Raw genomic sequence first — 20,626 nt, forward strand, 5'->3', positions numbered from 1 at the left:
AGGGTTGACAACAGAACAAAGAGTAGAGTTTTAAGAAGGAAGAGTTGAATCATCAATGAGGGATTCAGTAAGGGATTTGGCCACGTGGAGGGTACAGGTGACCCAAGTCCAGAGCAAATCCAAGTAGGGTTGGTGATGAATGACTTGTCCTGGTCTCCCCCTGGACTGCGGGCCCAATGGTGGGGTGTAAACAGGAACCCTTGTGAGATTGGCAACAGCTGTTCCCTTTCCGCAAGAGGGCTCAGATCTTCCCAGGGAGCTGCCTACCCTGCAGGAAGTTCCCGTTTCCTTTCCAGGCTTGGGTGTCAGTGCTCTGGGGGCTCATCTAAAGCCCTTCCACCCCCATTTGCTCTCTTCCCAGCTCACTGGGATGTCATCTGTCTTAGAGCCGGGGAAAGAGAAAGTGGGAGTCTGGTTCCTGGGCGCTCACAAATGGTTTACACCAAAGCCAACTTTTCTGTCATGAAATCGGGTATATTTATTTGTGAACCTCAAGAAAATAGGGACTCCGCTCTTGCCTCCCTCTTCCCATGCACCGCACACATATAACCCTGGGCAGTCCCATGTGCATGAGGTTGGTGCAAAAGTCATTGTGGTTAAAACGGTTAAAAACAATTGCAAAAACCGCAATTACTTTTGCACCAACTAATACCTTCTCTTCCACGTGCATAGCCATTTTTCAGCACCCATTTCCCTATTCTGTTTCATATGATTACAACTCCCACCCCCTCCTCCCTCCACCCCAGCTAGCACCTTTCACAGATCTTACTGGAAAACCCAGACTTTCAACATTGTGGATTTTAAATAGACAAATAACCAGAGTGAAGAATGCTAGAGTAGTGGAATCCTGGACCCACAATCTTGATTCCATCTAGTGAGAGCACCTCCACAGCACCGGAGCAGAGACCGCTCAAGGTTCAGAAGTGCCCGTAACGCTGGATAAAATTCCCCGATTGCTTCTGTTGCTTTTAATAATATCTGAAGAAAGCATTCCCTTCCATAGGGCTTCTGCCAGCATGATTCAATTTCAGAGAATCATTACAGACTAATCACCATTATGACATGATCATATTTCAATGATCCCCTGTGAAGGCTGGGTACATTAAGGTAACGAGTTCTCTCACTGAGAGAAAAAAGTTCATTAAAATCTTAACGTGCATAAGATTTTTAAAAGTGTGTTGGAAAACAAGGGCACAAAGACTGGAAACAACAACAGAACCTCTTAGATCTTTCTCTAGCACTCATTCGAACACCATAACCGTATCTTGTGATGTGGATCAAGGAGTATAACTGAATAATGGGCCAATTGTTTTATTATCATTTGTGTCTAAGTTCTTTGTGATGCAAAACCCAATAGGCTGTTTCCTTTCAACCCACATCTGGCCAGCTAGATGCATTGACCCATCTTCATGGTAGGTAAGGGTACATTTAAGCCCTAGTTAACAGTGCCAAAGTCTGAAAATCATCCAAACAATGAAGCTGATCACACTATTTGTGGTCTAGTTATATCAACACAGGCACAGTCCCCAAAGTGAAGAAAAGGGAAAGCAGCCAGCCCTTGAGAATTTGTCCTAAAGAAAGAATTTAAAAGAACAAATAGAGCTTTATATGCAAAGCTATTCATTATTGATGACAACAACAAAAACAGAAACTTAACTATACTCTGACAATGGTGAAATAGTGGCGAATAGAATACTGGGCATGGCATGGAAAGGAATGCGGGTGGAATGGAATATTATGCAGCCATTAGAAATTGATCCTGATGATGCAGAGAATGGAAATATATAGAAAACTGTTTTTCACGTAATGTTAAAACAGTCATCTCTACTGTGATTCCAACTATATAAAATCAGTGCATATTTAGGTAAGGAACGGGAGGAAAACAATGGGTGTCTCAAGGTGATGGGATTGTGGATGATTCAGCTTTATACTCATTTCTTTCCTGGCTGGAATAGTGTTGGTTGTATAATAAATCAACAAAACATAGAGGAAAAAGGAAAACACTCATGTGAAGCATTTTCTATGTCAGGCAAAAAAAAAATTGGTGGTACTTGAGGTTGTTTCACATTCTTTCTTGCTCCCGTGAAGCAGCTTGTCATCTTTACCCAGATGGAGGAAATACATACACCTAAGTTGTAGGAGGGATCCTTTGCCAGAAGACTGTGATGTTTGTTTAATGGGGGGAAAAAACCTCAAACTTTTCAACTTTCTTTGATAACAAGAGCATTTGAACCATTTGTTGGTGTGGTTTTTCTGTGACAAATATGCACAAAAATCTTGCTGACATAAAATGATGCATTGTTTTCTTTCTTTCCTCTTTCTTGTCCCCACCTCTCCCCTGCCCCTTTCTGCAGTTCTGCTAAGCCAATATTCTCTAGAATGAGCACAAGCTAAACAAATCGAATAACAGCTTTTGTACATCACCATCAAGAAGGAAGATGCTTGGGAGAGATCAGAGTACAGAAATGGACATGAACAAGAGTGAAGCATCCAGTTGTCAAAGCCCCTTCTAAATCTAGATCAGCAGATATGGGAGTGATTTTCTAGAAGGAGATGTGATTATGGATTAAACACCAGCTCACTGGAAACTATCATTGAATAAGATCAGATAACATTCATGAGAAATTACATTCATGAGAAATCACATTCAGGAAATATTTCAAGGAAGAGAAACATAAATGTGCTAGAATTAACATGTAAAATATATATATATATATGTACTGAGGTTTGTAAGCTGTCCTTTTTTAATCAAACTGAAAACAAAAAGCTTTAACCTTTCAACATTATCTTAAAAAAGGCAGTCAATCCTAAATCATTCCTATCTCAGTAGCCAAGAGGCTGAGCAAGCATCATTTATTGAGGAAACATCTTAGAAAATGCCTCTGAATATCTTCTTAGGAGCCATGACCTAGGTTCCCCCATCTCTGCTGTTCATTTATTTCACTGTGTAATTAGTTACAACCACTCAGTTAAGAGATGTAACACTTCACACTTTTTACCGAATCTGTGTTCCATTTAATGTCTGTACAAGTTATTACTGAGAAAGTGTTTCTGACATAAACTATTACTCCATCAAGCTGTATATTACAGGAAGAACATCTTTACATCATAGGTTCCCAAGCAACATAGATTTCCCTATCTTTCAGGAAATAGCATCAAGGAACTCTGAAAAACATAGAAAGCTCATTTTCACTTTCGATGCTCACATGTAATATATAGGCTGCTATCAAATAAATACTTTTTCTAATTCTCCCTAGTATATGCATAAGAATTTAATACACTTTATAAATAAGCATTGAAAATCTCTCCTGTTTTTGTTTCTATTTCTTTGCCAAACATGTCATCAGAAATCCACATATATTCTTTCTTTACCTTACTGACAGGCACTCATTTTATTAAAAAAAAAAAAATCATCCCATTAAACCTATTTCTAAATGATAGTAAGTGGTACTAACTAAATAAACAATAATTTAATAGCCTTAGAAATAAGTGAATATATACTTATACAGGTCAAGATAAACTTGGTAGGAGTAAGTTGCCTTTCTGTTTACTAACGTTGGTTTCAAAATACCCAAAATTTTTTTATTTGGTTGGCATTTGAAAGTAGTTACAACTGATCAGTTGTTTTCAACAATCTTTAGCTTCCAGGCTCTCCTCACCCACCTCACCACATAACCTGCCAGTGCAACAACAGGAAAAATTTAATATTGAAGTAGCCAATTGCTTGAGAATGAACACAAGCTAAACTGTACATGCAGGAGTAATCAGTGTAAGCCACACCATGTTCTATACTTGACCAGAAAATATACCTTCATTTTTAGACTAAAAATTAAGATTAAATTAGCATATATCACTGGAGCACCCATGGAGTATAATATAAGAAGTGATATAGACCGGGGTTGATTTCTCTTACCCTCTGTCTATTAGGACCGCACTTCTATTTTTGCCAAATGTTTTGCTACTAGCCATCTTTTCACCATAAATGTGATTATGTTTCAAATGGCTAAAAGTATATTACAGGTATGCTCAAATGAGTAAAATCCAATTCACAAAGATAAGGATTTTCTAAAGAACCAAATTAAGGGAATATTTATTATCTCTAAAATATTAGCCCCTCTGGGAGTTATTTGTTGCTTTAAATATTAGCTCTCCCACTGCATTCAAAACACCCTACTTACCAAATTTAATTATACACAACTTTTGAAGAATTCATCTTTTATTTAAAGGGAGGTACCTCTCTACTTTATCTGCAATAAAAATAGAAGGTATTGGCTTTCTCTTATCCATGTAAATTACAGATTCCACTGGGAGTTTTACATCACAAATAGTGGTGTTTACAAAAATGAAAAAGTGTTTCCAAGCCACATACAAATGTTTTTAAACAGTTTTTTCCATAAAACCTAAGTGTAATTTAATTTAGCACACCACAGTGCTCTGAAGATGGGTCATTGATGATGTACCATCTGTACATAGCTAATACACATGTATATCACTAAATGTTAACTAACTATAAGAAGTATGTTTTTATCTTTTTTTAAAAAATAAAGTGACTCCCTTTCTCATTCTGTTCTGTTGTATTGCGTCTAAAAGTTGTGTGTAATTTTTTTAAGGTCCAGGAAATGTAAAGAAATTTGTTGGAATATCTGAATTTCTGTAAAAAATAAAAATAAAAATAAGATTTTCTTATTTTAAAGATTGCTTGGTTGGTCACGTGGCACACATTGGGTACATCAATGTCTGTATTTGTCCAGTGATCCGGGGACAGGTAATGATTTGACTGAAATAACTATCTTCAGAAAAATCTCCTTGCTGTCAGATTCCGTAACATGTGCCACGAGCAGACAGCATTAGATATTCAGGATCGTCGTGCAGAATGAATGATTAACATTTCCAGAGCCTCTTCTAGCCAAATATGGACATCCCTCAAGCTAAATCTTCACATACTCCGTTGAATGAAATTGATAAGTAACACAAGCCAAACCGTTCAAGTAAAATGACCTGAAATATTGAATTAATTGCTCAATCTTTACTTTGCAAATTGAAAACAGCCACCTGTTCATCAGACATGAGCAACCCTTTTGCAATAGTTGATATTGAGTATGTGTTGTCGAGGTGAGTTCCAATGCTAGGTCCTTTAGTTACTATATGACTCTGAACAACTCTACACGTCGGTGTTCTCATCTATAAAATGGACATAAATAATAATAATACCTGGCCCCATAGTGGTGCTGTGATGATATAAATTACAGTGGCATTGTGCTTGACAGGTAGGAGATACTCAATGAATGTTAATTTCTTTCCCTCCCACTTACATGCAAGACATTGAAGGAAGAAAAAAAACATGAAACACAGCCTCTGCTCTCAAAATGCTAAAGATAATTAGGGTAATATTTATGATCAAGAATTGAAAATTAAAATGCCTACAAGGGCCAGGTAGATAAGTAGATTAGCAGAGCAAAGCAAGCTGTGTTCAGAGATAATAGGAAACAGTGGGCACTGTGGAGCACTGGAGAACCTAGGCCCGGTCTAAAGAGAATAAGTAGCCAACAGTCAGTTTTAGTCACTCAACAAATAAGTTTTGAATCTCTACTGTGTGCCAGGTACTATTGTAAACTCTGAGAAGATAGTGGTAAACCGGACAAGCAAGGTGCCTGCTCTTATAGGTCTTAAGTTCTTGTAGGAAAAGAGTCAATGAACAGGAAATTCTCTTTAATAGGTACCCTAGAGAGAATTAAAACATGGAGATGATGAAAAACTGGGAAGGCTAATCAAGGAAGGCCACTGTGAAAATGTGGCATTTAAGTGAGCATGATGAGAAGGAGCCAGCCATGTGAAGAAAGGGGAAAGAACATGCCACACACGGGAGCCACCAGTGTAAAGGTTCTACGGCAGGAGGAAGGTCTATGCTTGAGGAGCAGCAAGACACAGAGTGCGGTGACCTGAACGGAACCAGGAATGAGCTCTAGGCTTTGTAGACCAGGATGGTTGGTGTATATTTTAAGTGTGAGAAAAAGCCATTTGAGGGCCTTAAGAGAAGAGTGATGCAAACTATGTTACATTTTTAAAAGATTACTTGGCTTCTACTTGTAACAGTAAGCACTAGATACTCTAAAAAGTCTTCCTTATACAGTACTACCAGCTCTTGGATAGATTGCAGTGAGCTTAATTTTTTAATACATAACTTAGCTTGCAAAATAATAAGAGAAATCCCAAAGGTATTTAAAAAAAAAAAAAAGAAGAAGAAGAAACTAAAAACTGAGTGTGAAGTGTAAGCAAATGCAAAAATTGGGATTGCCTGAAGGCAAATCCATATAGCAGAGCAGGGAATGGGAGACTAAGCCTTGGGCCATTGGAACTGGATGAGCTCAATTTGAGAATCCCACTCTAAACCAGGACACTTGAAGAAGGTCGCAACTTTAGACAAGGTAGCCCAGAAAAAATATTCATGCTAGCAAACAAAGTCTATCAAGAACTCTTATTTCCACAGTAGTTCTAGATGGGGGAGGGGGGATGAAAGAAAAAGAAGGATAGTCACCCCTGATATTTTTAATCCATGGACCTGGCTCCCTCAAGTCTAGAATTCAATTTTATATGCTCCATATGATCAAAGAGACTGCAAACCAAGAGATTAAATAGCTTGCTAGGGCCCGATAGCTAGCAGATACAAACACAGGATCTTGTCTGGAAGAAACCACCTCTAGCATATATCTCACCAATTAAGCTCAACAAAATATGAGACTCTCATGTTTCTGCTCATCTTGCCAGCAGGAACACTGACTGCTTTCATTCCAGACTATCTTTCCAAGATTCTTTGTATAGCAAACAGCCTGGGAAGATAGAGACAGGGCCTCCCTCCAGAGAAAAGAGTAAGTTTGTTCATTGTTCTGTAATAAAAATAATGTATCCCTGTGGGGCAAGTTCAGGCTTATAATGGGCGCGTGCCTATTATAAAAGATTTAGGTTCCCTAAACTCAGTGTCCCTCTCTCCTGCAATGTAACCCAGCGCAATGCAGGTATCACCCAGCCCTCTGGGAATGTGGCAAGGGGAACCAACGTGCTGCCGCTTGCTGTGCCATGAGTAGTAAAGCTCTTTGTCTCTGACCCAGGAGTCTCATGTTCTGCCAGGATCCATGAGACTGTGGCAGGCCAGCTTCTTAGTTTGCAAGTAGAATAAAATCTTTGCCCCTTCATAGTTCTTCAGTTACCACTTGGGAAAAAAGGAAATTAGACATCTGACTCACATTGTACACAGAAACCCACATGGGATGAATTAAGAACTTAACTGTGAAAGGCAAAATTTTAACTTTTAGAAGAAAATACAGATAATCTCAGAAAAGGGAAGGATTTATTGAACAAAACATAAAATCATAAAGGAAATAACTGATAAATTCAACTACATTAAAATAAAAACTTCTGTTCTTCAAAATATTCTATAAAGAAAATTAAAGCCACAAATTGGGAGAAGGTATTTGCTAAATATATTACTGACAAAGGATAACAATACACAGTATATAAAGAACCCTTAAAAATCAATTTCCTAAAAGCCCCCCCCAAAAGAAAATAGGGGAAATGAGCAAAAGATACATACAGGAATTTAACAGACAAGGAAACACAAATGGCAAACATGAAAACTCAACTACATTACTAATCAAAAAATGTCAATTGCACAATGATAATATTCATTTTATTGGCATAAATTAAAAATCTAACAATATTAAGCATTAGTACGGTTGTGCAGCAGTGGGTTTCTTATTATGGTTGGTAAGAGTAAAATTTCGTATAATCACTTTGAAAAACAATTTGGCATCCTTGCAAAATTGAACAATTGCATACACTAAATTCATCGATTCTACTCCTAGGTACATATATGCTGGAGAAATTCTTGGCCATAAGGACCAAACACATGTACAAAAATGGAAAACACAAATATTCATCACAGAAAATAGATAAATAAATTGTGGATTATTCACAATTTACTTTTCAATTAATATAATACTACTATAAGCATGGAAATGAATAAATCTAAGTTACAAACACCAACATAAATGATTATATTAGATACAGATAATGTTGAGTGGGGAAAAAAACAAGTTGCAGCAGATTCACTATGGCTTCATTTTCAAAAGTCTCAAAAGCTAGTAAAACTAAACTATGTATTGTTTAGTGATAAATACATATATGGTAATACTATAAAGATAAGAAGGAAAAGAATGATAAAAACCAATCTCAACATTGTGGTTACTTCCGGGGAGTAGGGAGGGACTGTAATCAAGGAAAAGTATACAGGCAACTTCAATAGTTCCATATCTTCATTGAGATGATGATTCATAGGTTCACTTGTTTCATGCTTCCTAAATTATATATATATATCAAATTTTGTCCACTGAAATTAGGAAAAAATAATTAAATATTTAAAAAGAAAACTGACAATTATGAGGAAAAGAGACGGTAAGGTTCAGAGTAGAAGCAGGAAGACTGGGGGGAGGCTATTGCAAGGTGAGGGAAGGAGGTGGCTTCAACTAGAGTGGAGATGGAAAGCGATGGATCAGTTTGGAGAGTGTTATGGGTTGGATTTCTGGGAAGCGGACTCTGATAAAGATCACCGTGAATAAGTTTATTATGCAGTGCTCTCAGGGTCAACACCTGTGCACGGGAAGTTAAGGGGAAAGGAAAGAAGCAGGTGGACAGAAGGCTGTGATGCAGTCTCAGCCGGGGAAGGCCTAGGCTGACCCCACAAGGAGCCCAGAAGCTGGGATACCTTCTCAGAGTTGTTCTGCGTTACCTGAGGGGGTCGGGCCTCAAGCATCTGTCACTGTATGTGGGTTGCTTGCCCGCAGGAAGTGGGTGTGATCTTGGGTGTGGTGGCACTCTTCAGCTGAGGGCCATTTCCAGAGAAGGCAGAGGACTGTGAGATGGCAGCACATCCAGCAGCTGGGGAGGTAAGTGCTCTGGTCCCGAAGAGGCTCTGGGGAGCACCTCACAGCATCCACTACAGATATGTGTTTTTAGAATAGGAGACTTACTGATGGATTGAATGTGGAAGATGAGGGAAAGAGAGCTACCGATTTTAACTCTGAGAGTGGATGGTGGTGCCATTTACTGAGACAGGAAGAGGAGGAGGAGTGGGGCGTTTGGGAGATGGAAATCCAAAAAATCTTTTTGTGAAATTTAAATTCAAATTACTTATTAGAAATTCAAGAGATGTCAAGTTAGATAGTCAGTGAGATGTAGATGTGTGGAATTCTAGGGAGAAGTCCAGGCTAGAAACCCAAATTTCACAGACATAGTAAATAGATAGCTTTTAAAGTTTGAAGACTGGATGTGAGCATTTAGGAAGAATATACAAACACAGAACAAGACCACAGGCCAAGCAAAGACCACTGTGAGCCAGCAAAGGAGACTTAGAGGAACCTAGGAAATGGAGCGTTATGGAGACCAGAAAAAAAAAAGTACTTGAAGAAGTGGAAAGCAATTAAGTGTCAAATACTGCTGAAAGGCCAAGTAAGACAAAAGAAGAGAAAAGACCACTGGATTGGACAGTTACAGAGGCTACTGGTGATTTCGACAAGAACAGTCTTGTGAAGTAGTGGAAATATAAGCAGTGAATTAGGGGGAAAGCGTTGAAATTGAGGAGGTGGAGATAGACAACCTTTGCAAGAAGTCAATTGTAGCCAATTGGATCTGAGAGATTAGGGTGGCTAGCTTTTCTAGTTTCTCAAGACAAGACAATTTTTTATAATATTAATTGTCCAATAAGTTGGTACATTGTTCAACAGTGCCGTCCAACACTGAGTCAAAACCACATTTAGTTGTAGTCCTTTCTTGCTTATCTTTATTTTGATTAAATAAATCCCCATCCCCTCTTTGGGTAAAAATAAATGTTTATTGAGAAAAAAAAAAACACATTTAGGAGTCAGGCTGTGAGTTTCTAACTTTCATAAAAAGGGCATACTCTCAAAGAGTAAACTAAAAAAATATCACTGCAGAACATGCTATGGAACAGTAGAGTAAATGCAGGAACCCTTGGGAAGGCTAGAATGGGTAGCGAGTTGAGTAAAATCCACTTAAAATGGCCACAGAGAGGAAGGCAAGCCTCAGGTGGACTTTCTCAAGGTAGATTGGGGGAGTGGGAAGCAAAATTTTTGGAAAACTGCGTGGCTATATAACCTATCCTCCAATCTAGCATTGGTCAGCAGTAACACCTTTAGACTTCTGTGTGGTCCTCTCACTGATGTTATTTAGGTAGGAGTGCCAGATTGTTAACGGCTTTTCATTCCAGGTACTTTATAATTTTGGACTGTATTCTGCAGGCAATGGGAAATCGTTGAAAGGTTTTGAGCAAGGGAAAGATATAATCAGAGTGCAATTTTAACAAGATTATTTCTTCAGCAGTGAACAGGATGGAGTCATGCTAGGCTAGGTTAGAAGCAGAAAGCCCTTAGGAGACTCTTCCAGTTGTGGACATGACTGGGTGTGGGGCATGAGAGTGAGAAGCGAGATGATGCTCAGATTTCCAGTCTACATTACTAGAAGGCTGGGGGTGGAAGGGAGTGGAGGTGACAATGGGGTTGCATGAGCTGACATGATAAAAGCTGTAAGAGCCAATATTTCGATAGCACCACGTAACTTACACGTATTTTCACGTCCATTATATCATTTGCCCTGTGAGGTATTATTATGCCCATTGAACAAATGAGAAATCTGGGGCTCAGAGAGGCTAAATGATTTGCCCATAAGGTTTTAGAGGATGGTTTTAACCATAGATGTCTTCACCCCCTGTTTTGACAATGGCTTTCAGATACACTTGGGTTCTAGGTGGTCTGTGGGTAGGAGTTTGCCTTTCCAAAGTTCTGTCCTCAAACTTCGGTTTCTTGGATTAGCTGAACTCCATTTCTTTGAAGTTGGTGATCCTCCTAGAAGAGACTAATAATTTGCATATGATAGCTACGCAAACTTTTTTAAAAGAACCTACGTCTAAGTCAGTTTTCCACTTTGAGAACAGTTAGCATCCACGTACATATGTACAGCCTTCTCTGAAATAAAACATTAATTCTCTCTCCTGGGCAGGATACCAGGTAGAGCATTAAAATTCATCCTGTGAGAGCCAAATCTCGGTGATGAACTGAGATGAGGAAATGCTCGCACTTCTCACTGCTTGCCACTCACTCTCAAATAAAAAGCTGAAAATTCCCATCTAATGAGAGATCTATTTCATTATCTCAACCACAAGTCAATAGGCCCAGGAGCTCGGATGGCAAACCATCCTAGCTCCCAAATCACTTAAATACTGTCTTTTTCTCTGGCATCACCTGAAAGGAAGTCCTCCAAGGACTAAATTGGCAGCTATATTTGCAATTATGGACTAAAGGCTGATTCTTAGCCAAACCAAGATGGTGAACTGAAAGAATCCTGGAAATACCTGCATGTGATGTTATCTTGCTGATTCAGTTCCCCAAGTTTAAACATTTACTTACATCTATGGCTTCCCCCTAAGCGGGAATTTCTAAAATTTTGGAAGCATTTTTCCTTGTAAAAACCTTTACAGTTTTTAGGTCTTCTGACTTGTAAAAGCTTGTGAATTCTCTTCTAGGTGATCAAAACCCATTTTGAATTCAATACAGTTGTCCTGATCATGTGATGAAGTGATGAAAAATAATGAAGTTGCTTTCCTAGAGCTTAATTTACTACAGGTCTTAATTTACTAGCCCTCCCCCTACCACCCAAAAGCAGAGCCGTCCTATGGAACCTTTCCTAAGCCAAAATAGCATAAAGGGAAGAAGCAATTCCCTTAGGGCACATCTCGCTAATGATGCATAAAATAAACTGAGATACAGCAGATGCTCACAGACACAGTTCAAAGCTGTTGTAGCCACTTGGTGCTGACCGTGTTTCCCCGGGAAGGAGCTCGGCGATGCCACTTTCGCTGCTCAGTGTGCACGCTGGCCGCAAAACAAACGCTGAAAGCCATTTTCGCTTTTTGCCTTTTTTCATTAAATCAAAATTTCTTTTCGGATTTCTTTCGGTTCACGGAAACAGGTACTAACGTAGGTCTTTCGTAAAAGCAAAGTGGTCTAAGGGGAGGAGGTTGAATGTGGATACCTGTGTACAGATTTAGAAAGTAGTTGGATTTTTAAAACTTGATTTATACTGCCATCTAGTGATACATTTTTCTGTAGGGCCATTGGGTTACCCTTCAAAACGCAGAATCTAGGATTTCTGCTTGCAAATATAGAGAGAACTAGTTCCTCTATGCAACATACAAGGTCCCCTAATACAGGCTAAGAAAAAATTTTTTAACCTAAATATGGAAGGGGGCTCCCAACAGAGATCCTTTTAAATCATAGAGGCTTCTTACATTAACTCTTTTTATTTATGTCTTTGATTTTTGCCATCATTATTCCACATAAACTGTTTATTTCTCCTAGATAAAAATACAATCCTTCCTGACTAATTTAATGGTCACTCTGTTTTGCTCTCCAGGTTCAAATCCTAGCCCAGAACTTGCAATCTGTGTGCCTTTAAACAAGTTATGAAACACTTCCATGCCTCAGTTTCCTAATCTGTAAAACAGGGATGATAATCAAACATACCTCATAGAGTAGTGTAAGAAACACTGCTCAGCACAGAAACTAGCACAAAGTAAATGCTCAATGGAAACACAGGTACCATTATACTGGTAGATCACAGTGAGCTCAATTTGCATAGATTCTCCAGAGGCTAAGATAGCAGAACAGCCCCCTGTCCCATTCTGCTAGCAAATAGATCCTTAGACACAATGAGGACCCAATGTCAGGTCTCTGGACACTAGAATTACCATATGATCCAGCAATTCTGGGTAATTCCCTGAAAGAATTGAAAGCAGAGAGTCAAATAAATATTTGTACACCAATGCTCACCACAGTATTATTCACAACTAAAAGACGGAAACAACCCAAATGTCCATCGGCAGATGAATAGATAAACAAACTGAGATATACACACATACAATGGAATATCATTCAGCCTTAAAAAAGAAGGAAGTTCTGACACAAGGATGAATGTTGAAGACATTATACTAAATGAAATAAGCCAGTTAACAAAAATACTGTATGATTCTACTTATATGACGTACCTAGAGTGGTCAAGTTTATAGAGGAAGAAAGTAGAATGGTGGGTGCTGGAGAAAAAGGGGGAATAGGGAGTTATTGTTTAATGAACACAGAATTTCAGTTTGGGATGATGAAAAAGTTCTGGATATGAAATAGTGATAATGATTGCACAACACTGTGAATGTACTTAAGGCCACTGAATTATACACTTAAAAAGGTTAATATAGTACATTATATATATTTTAACCACAGTAAAACAAAAGTGCCCTGGCCACACATAGCCATTCTCCACTCTCTACCCTCATTACCTACAAATGCTGGCTGAGCAGCCCTGGGGGCAGGGATCCTAGCCAGGGTGCACCATGACCTTAAAGGAGGCCCCATTGCCTCTGACTTTCCCACCCCCATACACACACACACACACACAGGCACCTTGTTGTGTTACCTTCTGACACTTGGAGGGAGAACAAAGAGGCAACACCCTGGAATCCCAGAAAGATGCCAGGGCTTGAGTGACAGTGGCTCTTTAACTCCAACCTGGGCCCTTCTTCTCTGTGGCTATCTGGGTCTGCCAAATCAAGGTTATGCTTTTAAAGAAAGGAGATATCGCACATGATTCTAACTTTCATTTGTAGGCAGAGATTGGAATAAACGTGGACAACCATGATGCCTATTGATTAACACTGAGAACAGCTAAAATGAACCAGTGAAGCAAAAGATAAGCCAGATCCAGAAACAGCTGTGGCTCTAAGCCCCAGCAAGGGACTGGCAATCTATGAGACAACTCAGCAAATGGAGAACTAAAAACCTGCTCTTATCTGCTTTATACTCAGAATAAGTTATCTTACCTGTAAAAGAAGCCAGAGAAAAACAAAACCCAGAAGTCTCTTCCCCAGAACCATACTAAGAAACAACTTGGAAAAAAACAGAGGTTTGGCCCTGCTTTTTTTTTTAACTTATTTTTTTATTGAGGTAACATTGATTACATTATGCAAGTTTCAGGTGTGCAACACTGTAAATTGACATCTGTACTCATAGGTACTATATTCTCACCACCAAAGGTCTGGTTTCCATCCATCACCATACAATTGAACCCCTTTACCTGTTTCATCCTCCCTCTACCCCACTTTCCTTTCTGGTAGCCACCAATCTGTCGTATGCCTCTACAACTTTTTGTTTTTTGTTTGTTCATTTGATTTTTGTTTATATTCCACATATGAGTGAAATTATACGATATTTGTCTTTTTCCACCTGACTTATTTCACTTAGTATTATATGTTCCAGGTCCATCCATGTTGTCACAAATGACAGGATTTCACCTTTTAATGGCTGAATAGTATCCATTGTATATAGATATGTGTGTATATAAATACACAACATCTTTATCCATTTATCTGTAGATAGACACTTAGGTTGTCTCTATGTCTTGGTGTCACCCAGGGTGTCATGCGGGATCTCTAGTCCCGCTCCCCACATAAGAATGCAGGACATGGTGAGGCCAAAAAGGAACACCCACAGGAGCCATAGATAGGGGAGTCATACCACTATATTCTCGCTGGAGGCTGGGTTGGAGACACAGGAAGCAGAAGCCACACGATCTGCATCCCTCCGTCCACTTGTCTTTGCCAACCAACCTCACTTGCTAGCTGCAATCCGCCTCTCTGCAATCCGTAATCCACACTCCACCACACCACGCCACTACACCACCACACTACACCACACTTGCTAGTTTAGCCGTGGCAGTTATGTCGGTGGCTAATGGCTAACCGGTAACAGCTGATGGCCAACTAGTCACAGCTGATGACCATCTACTATCCGAGCCAGCACCTTTCCATGTGAGGCCGAGAGCCTGGAAACTGCTTTCTGGGGCTCTGTTCCCACACTTGGCTATTGTGAATAATGCTGCAATGAACATAGGAGTGCATGTATCTTTTCAAATTCATGCTTTCATATTTTTAAGGTAAATATCCAGAAATGGAATAGCTTTACCAAATGGGTCATATGGTAATTCTATTCTTAATTTTTTGAGGAAACTCCATAATGTTTTGACTATAAATTAGTGGCTGCAGCAATTTATAGTCCCACCAGCAGTGTACAAGGGTTCCCCTTTCTCTGAATCCTCGCCAACACTTGTAATTTCTTGTTTTTTTAATGATAGCCATTCTAAAGATGTAAGGTGATAACTCATTGCAGTTTTGATTTACAGTTCCCTAACAATTAGTGGTATTGAACATTTCTTCATGTGCCTGCTGGCCATGTATGTCTTCTTTGGAAAAAATGTCTATTCAGATCTCCTGCCCATTTTTTTAATTGAGTTGTTTGTTTTTCTGTTGTTGAGATGTGTGAGTTCTTTATATATTTTGGATATTAACCCCTTATGAGTGTGTGATTTGCAGATATCTTTTCCCATTCGGTAGTTTGCCTTTTCATTTTGTTGATAGCTTCCTTTGCTGGGCAGAAGCTTTTTAGCTTGATGTAGTCTCATTTGTTCATTTTTCCTTTTGTTTCCCTTGCCACTGGAGTCAAATCCACAAAAAACATCACTAAGACCAATATCAAGGAGATACCGCCTATGTTTTCTACATGTATTTAGTGGTTTCAGGTCTTACATTCAAGTCTTTAATCCATTTTTTGTTAATTTTTGTGTATTGTATTGTATAAAATAGTGGCCTAGTTTCATACTATTACATGTGGCAATCCAGTTTTTCCAAAAACCGTTTATTGAAGAGACTTTTCTTTTTCCATTGTATGTTCTTGACTCCTTTGTCATAAATTAGTTGTCCACATATATGTGGGTTTATTTCTAGGCTTTAGAGTCTGTTCCATTGATTCATGTGTCTGTTTTTTCTGCCAGTACCATAAGGTTTGGTTACTACAACTTTGTAGTATAGTTTGAAATTGGGGAGTGTGATACCTCTGGATTTGTTCTTTTTTCACAGGATCACTTTGGCTATTTGGGGTCTTTTGTAGTTCTATACAAATTTTAGGCTTTTTTGTTCTATTTCTGTGAAAAACGTTGGGATTTTTATAGGGATTGCATCAAGTCTGTAGATTACTTTTGGTAATATGGACATTTTAATAACAATGTTAATTCTCTTTTTTTTTTAAGGTTTTTTATTGGGGAAGGGGAACAGGACTTTATTGGGGAACAGTGTGTATTTCCAGGACATTTTTTTATTGGGGAACAGTGGTGTGTTTTTCCCAGGACTCGTGAGCTCCATCCAAGTCAAGTTGTTGGCCTTTCAGTCTTAGTTGTGGAGGGCACAGCTCAGCTCCAGGTCCAGTTGCCGTTGTTAGTTGCAGAGGGTGCAGCCCACCATCCCTTGCAGGAGTCGAACCGGCAACCTTGTGGTTGAGAGCCCACATTCCAACCAACTGAGCCATCTGGCCACCCAGGAGCTCAGTGGCAGCTCGTTGTCTTCAATCTAGTTGCGGAGGGTGCAGCTCGCTGGCCCATGTGGGAATCGAACCAGCAGGCCTGTTGCCCAGAGCTCGTGCTCTAACCAACTGAACCACCCGTCCACCCCTGTTAATTCTTCTAATACATGAGCATGGAATATCTTTACATTTCTTTGTGTCTCTCTCAACTTCTTCCCACAATGTCTTATAGTTTTCAGTGTACAGTCCTTTCACCTCCTTAATTAAATGTATTCCTAGGTATTTTTTTCGTTGCAATTGTAAATGGGATTGTTTTTTTAATTGCTCTTTCTGACTTTTCATTGTTAGTATATAGAAATGCAACAGATTTTTGCATATTGACTTTGTACCCTACAACTTTACTGGATTTATTTATTATTTATAATTATGGGATTTTTTTGGTAGAGTGTTTAGGATTTTCTATATATAAAATCATATCTACCACAAATAGTGACAGCTTTACTTCTTCTTTTCCAATTTAGATGTCTTCTACTTCTTTTCTTGCCTGGTTGTTCTAGCTAGGACTTCTCATACTATGTTGAATAATAGTGGCTAGAGTGGGCATCCTTGTCTTGTTCCTGATCTTAGAGGACAAGCTTTCAGTTTGTCACCATTGAGTATGATATTAGCTGTGGATTTATCATATATGGCCTTTATTATGTTGAGGTACTTTCCTTCTATACCCTTTATTGGCAGTTTTTATTATAAATGGATGTTGAATCTTGTTAAATGCTTGAGATGATCGTATGATTTTTTATCCTTCAATTTGTTAATGTAGTGTGTCATGCTGATTGAGTTAAGAATGTTGAACTATCCTTGCATGCCTTGAATAAATCCCGCTTGATCATGGTGTATAATCCTTTTAATATATTGTTGTATTCGGTTTCCTAATATTCCATTAAGAATTTTTACATCTATGTTCATCAAACATATAGGCCTGTAATTGTGTGCGTGTGTGTGTGTGTGTGTGTGTGTGTGTGTGTGTGTTGTCCTCGTCTGATTTTGGTATCAGGGTAATGGTGGTCTCATAAAATGAATTGGGAAGCGTTCCCTCCTCTTCAGTTTTTTGGAAGATTTTGAGAAAAATATGTATTGAATCTTCTTTGAATATTTAGTAGAATTCACCAGTGAAGCTATCTGGTCCTGGACTTTGTTCCTTGGAAGGTTTTTGATGACTGTTTCAATTTCTTACTAGTGATTTGTCTGTTGAGATTTTTCTACTTCTTTATGATTCATGGAAAAGTGTATGATTCTAAAAATTTATCAGTTTTCTCTAGATTTTCTAATTTGTTGGCATGTAGCTATTTATAGTAGTCTCTTATGATCCTTTATATTTCTGTGGTATTTATTGTAACTTCTCCTCTTTCATTTCTAATTTTAATTATTTGAGCCTTCTCTTTTCCTTTCTTTGTGAATCTAGATAGAGGTTTGTCAACTTTGTTTATCATTTGAAAGAACCAATTCTTAGTTTCACTGTTCTTCTCTATTGCCTTGTAGTCTCTATTTCATTTATTTCAACTCTGATTTTTATTATTTCCTTCCTCTACTGACTTTGGGCTTAATTTCTTCTTCTTTTTCTAGTTCCTTTAAGTGTAAGATTAGATTATTTACTTAAAATTTTTCTTGTTCCTTAAGGTAGGCCTGTATTGCTACAATCTTTCCTCTCAGTACCATTTTTGTTACATTTTTGCATCCCATAGATTTTGTTTCAAGATACTTTATTTTTAAAACAGGTCACAACACTAAGCTTCTGGCCTGTTCTGTCAATGTACAAGCTACAAATGCTTGCTCAGCAGCTGAAGGTCATTCTTTCGTAGCATGTTTGAAAAGTGAATAAAAATCCATATAAAACAAATATTCAAATCGTTTCCATAGGAACACATATAAGTGTGACCCCATCTTCTAGTCTTCCATATCTTTCCACCTGTGCCAACCCTACTTACAAAGACATTTCAAAATGAGCAGTAATTAAGTTAAATTTTCCCCCTGTATCTCTTAATTCAAGCCACACTCACACTCAAGTAACAGCTACAAGATTGGCATCTACACATTAAAACTAGTGAAGTACAGGCTGCTGGTTGGCATTTCATCTCACTCTCCCAGGCACAAGACACAGGCAGAGTACTGACACCTGCTCCTCCACTTAGGGTGGGAAGTCCTGGTTCTGGATTTGCTCCATCAGCCCTGACCTCACATAGTAGGTAGCCTCTAGAATCCACTGAAAGTAGAAGTGGAAGCAATGGTGTAAGCACCCATATTTTCAAAGAGCATCCAGTCACCCATGTGCATCTCAGACAAGCCACAGTGCTCCACAGTGAGATGGAGGCCATCACATATTGGTCCCCATATACTAGATGAATAACACTTCTCATGTGGTTTGGGCCTCTTCTATAGAAGGAGCTCATGTGTGCATGATCATAGAGGATGCAATTAAATGATCTGTATACTGCATCATTCATGTAATACATAAAGGTTTTTTTCACTCATCTTCATCATCAAAGCCTGTTTGTTCCTTTAATATGAGTTTTTTGGCAATGATATTACCTGCAAGCATGAAAGCTAATGCAACATAATATCTGCCTGGCTCCACTATGAATGTCACTCCCAAATCTGACAGAAAATACTTGTCCACTGCTGGGTTGCTTATACCAGCAATCTCTTCAAATTTAAGCTTCACACCCTCAGATCCAGGAAAGCCACCACCAATATCAAGCAGATACATGTTGAAAACAACCCCAGCTCCCATGTCAAAGATACAGTGTGCATCAGAGGTGGCCTGCACGAAGGTCTCAGGATCAGGACGGCCACTTGCCTTGTGTAAGCTGACACCACTGACATCAATATTTAGCTCTTTGCTTGTTCCAAAAGCAGCCTGCTGGTTTAGCGCGTGGCGTCAAATTTAACACTGAGATGACAGTCTGCTTTGGAATCATCAGTGGCAATCCACAAAAACAACTTTGTCTTAGATATGCTCTGGCAACTTTCATCAACTCGACTTCACTATCGAAATCATCATCTGGACTCCATTATTGGCAGCATACATATCTATTTCCTTCACCAGGTTAGAGAACTTTTCCAACATTATTTCTTCATATAGGTTCTCAAGCCCTTGTTCTCTCTCTTCTCCTTCTGGTACCCCTGTGATGCGAATGTTGGTACATTTGGTGTTGTCCCAAAGGCCCCTTAAACTATCCTCATTTCTTTTTATTCTCGTTTCTTTCTGCTGTTCTGATGGGTGTTTTCTGCTACCTTATTTTCCAAATCACTGATTCAGTCCTTTGCTTCATCTAATCTACTGTGGGTTCCCTCTAATGTAGTCTTCCTTTCAGTTATTGTATTCTTCATTTCTGACTGGTTCTTTTTTATGTTTTTAATCTCCATTTTTATGTTGCTATCTTTTTGTTAAACTTCTCACTGAGATCATTGAGCATCCTTACAGCCAGTGTTTTGCACTCTGCATCTGGTAGATTTCTTGTCTCTGTTTTGTTTAGTTCTTTTTCTAGAGCTTTGTTCTGTTCTTTCATTTGGGACATGTTTCTTTGTCTCCCCATTTTGGCTGCCTCTCCTGTTTGTTTCTATGTATTAGGTAGGGCTGCTATATCTCCAGGTCTTGATAGAGTGTTCTTATGTAGTAGATGTCCTTGGGACGCAGTGGCACAGCCTCCCTGGTACCTGAATTGGATGCTCCAGTGTGTCCCTTGCGTGGGTTTTGTTACCTCTTGTTGTAGTTGAGCCTAGGTTGCTGTTTGCACATCAATGGGAGGGATTGTCCTTCAGGTTGATTGGTTGTGAGGACTGGCTGGTGAGTACAGTGGAGGAGCTGTTGTGCAGGGGCTGACCCTACAGAGCAGGATTCACATTAGTGGGGCTCTGGTGCCTGCTGACTCTACCCTTTAGGGGGGGTTTTTTGTGGAGGTGGTTGGGTTGTGCTTTGGTGAGTGGTATGAAACTGTCCACCAGATGTGTTGGTTTTAGGGCTTCTGGGAAGGGGGCTCTGGTGCAGGCCAAGGTCAGCTGCTGCCTGGAGCTACTTGGTATGAGCTAAAGAGATCTGCATACAGTTGCCACTTGTGCTGGGCTTCGAAGTGCTTAGGAGAGGCTAAGCTTCAAACTGACTCTGG

The 20,626-nt window shown here is 39.1% G+C and overlaps 1 protein-coding gene and 1 pseudogene across 3 annotated transcripts in view; one reads left to right on the forward strand and one right to left on the reverse strand.

Moving 5' to 3' along the window:
- LHFPL3 (LHFPL tetraspan subfamily member 3) overlaps positions 1 to 4,612 on the forward strand; it is a 506,975-nt gene extending 502,363 nt beyond the window's left edge. For all 3 annotated transcript variants that reach the window (XM_033088948.1, XM_033088946.1, XM_033088947.1), the window contains one exon: positions 2,355 to 4,612. Coding sequence is in view for 1 of the 3 variants with exons in the window: in XM_033088946.1 (XP_032944837.1) it covers positions 2,355 to 2,383 (29 nt within the window). In the remaining 2 variants the exon portion in view is untranslated. The remainder of the gene's footprint in view (positions 1 to 2,354) is intronic.
- A 13,893-nt stretch (positions 4,613 to 18,505) lies between these two features.
- LOC117012233 (ornithine decarboxylase-like) lies at positions 18,506 to 19,548 on the reverse strand (annotated as a pseudogene).
- Between the last annotated feature and the right edge of the window lie 1,078 nt (positions 19,549 to 20,626).

The sequence above is a fragment of the Rhinolophus ferrumequinum genome, chromosome 20 (genome assembly GCF_004115265.2).
Source record: "Rhinolophus ferrumequinum isolate MPI-CBG mRhiFer1 chromosome 20, mRhiFer1_v1.p, whole genome shotgun sequence".
Lineage (NCBI taxonomy): Eukaryota > Metazoa > Chordata > Mammalia > Chiroptera > Rhinolophidae > Rhinolophus > Rhinolophus ferrumequinum.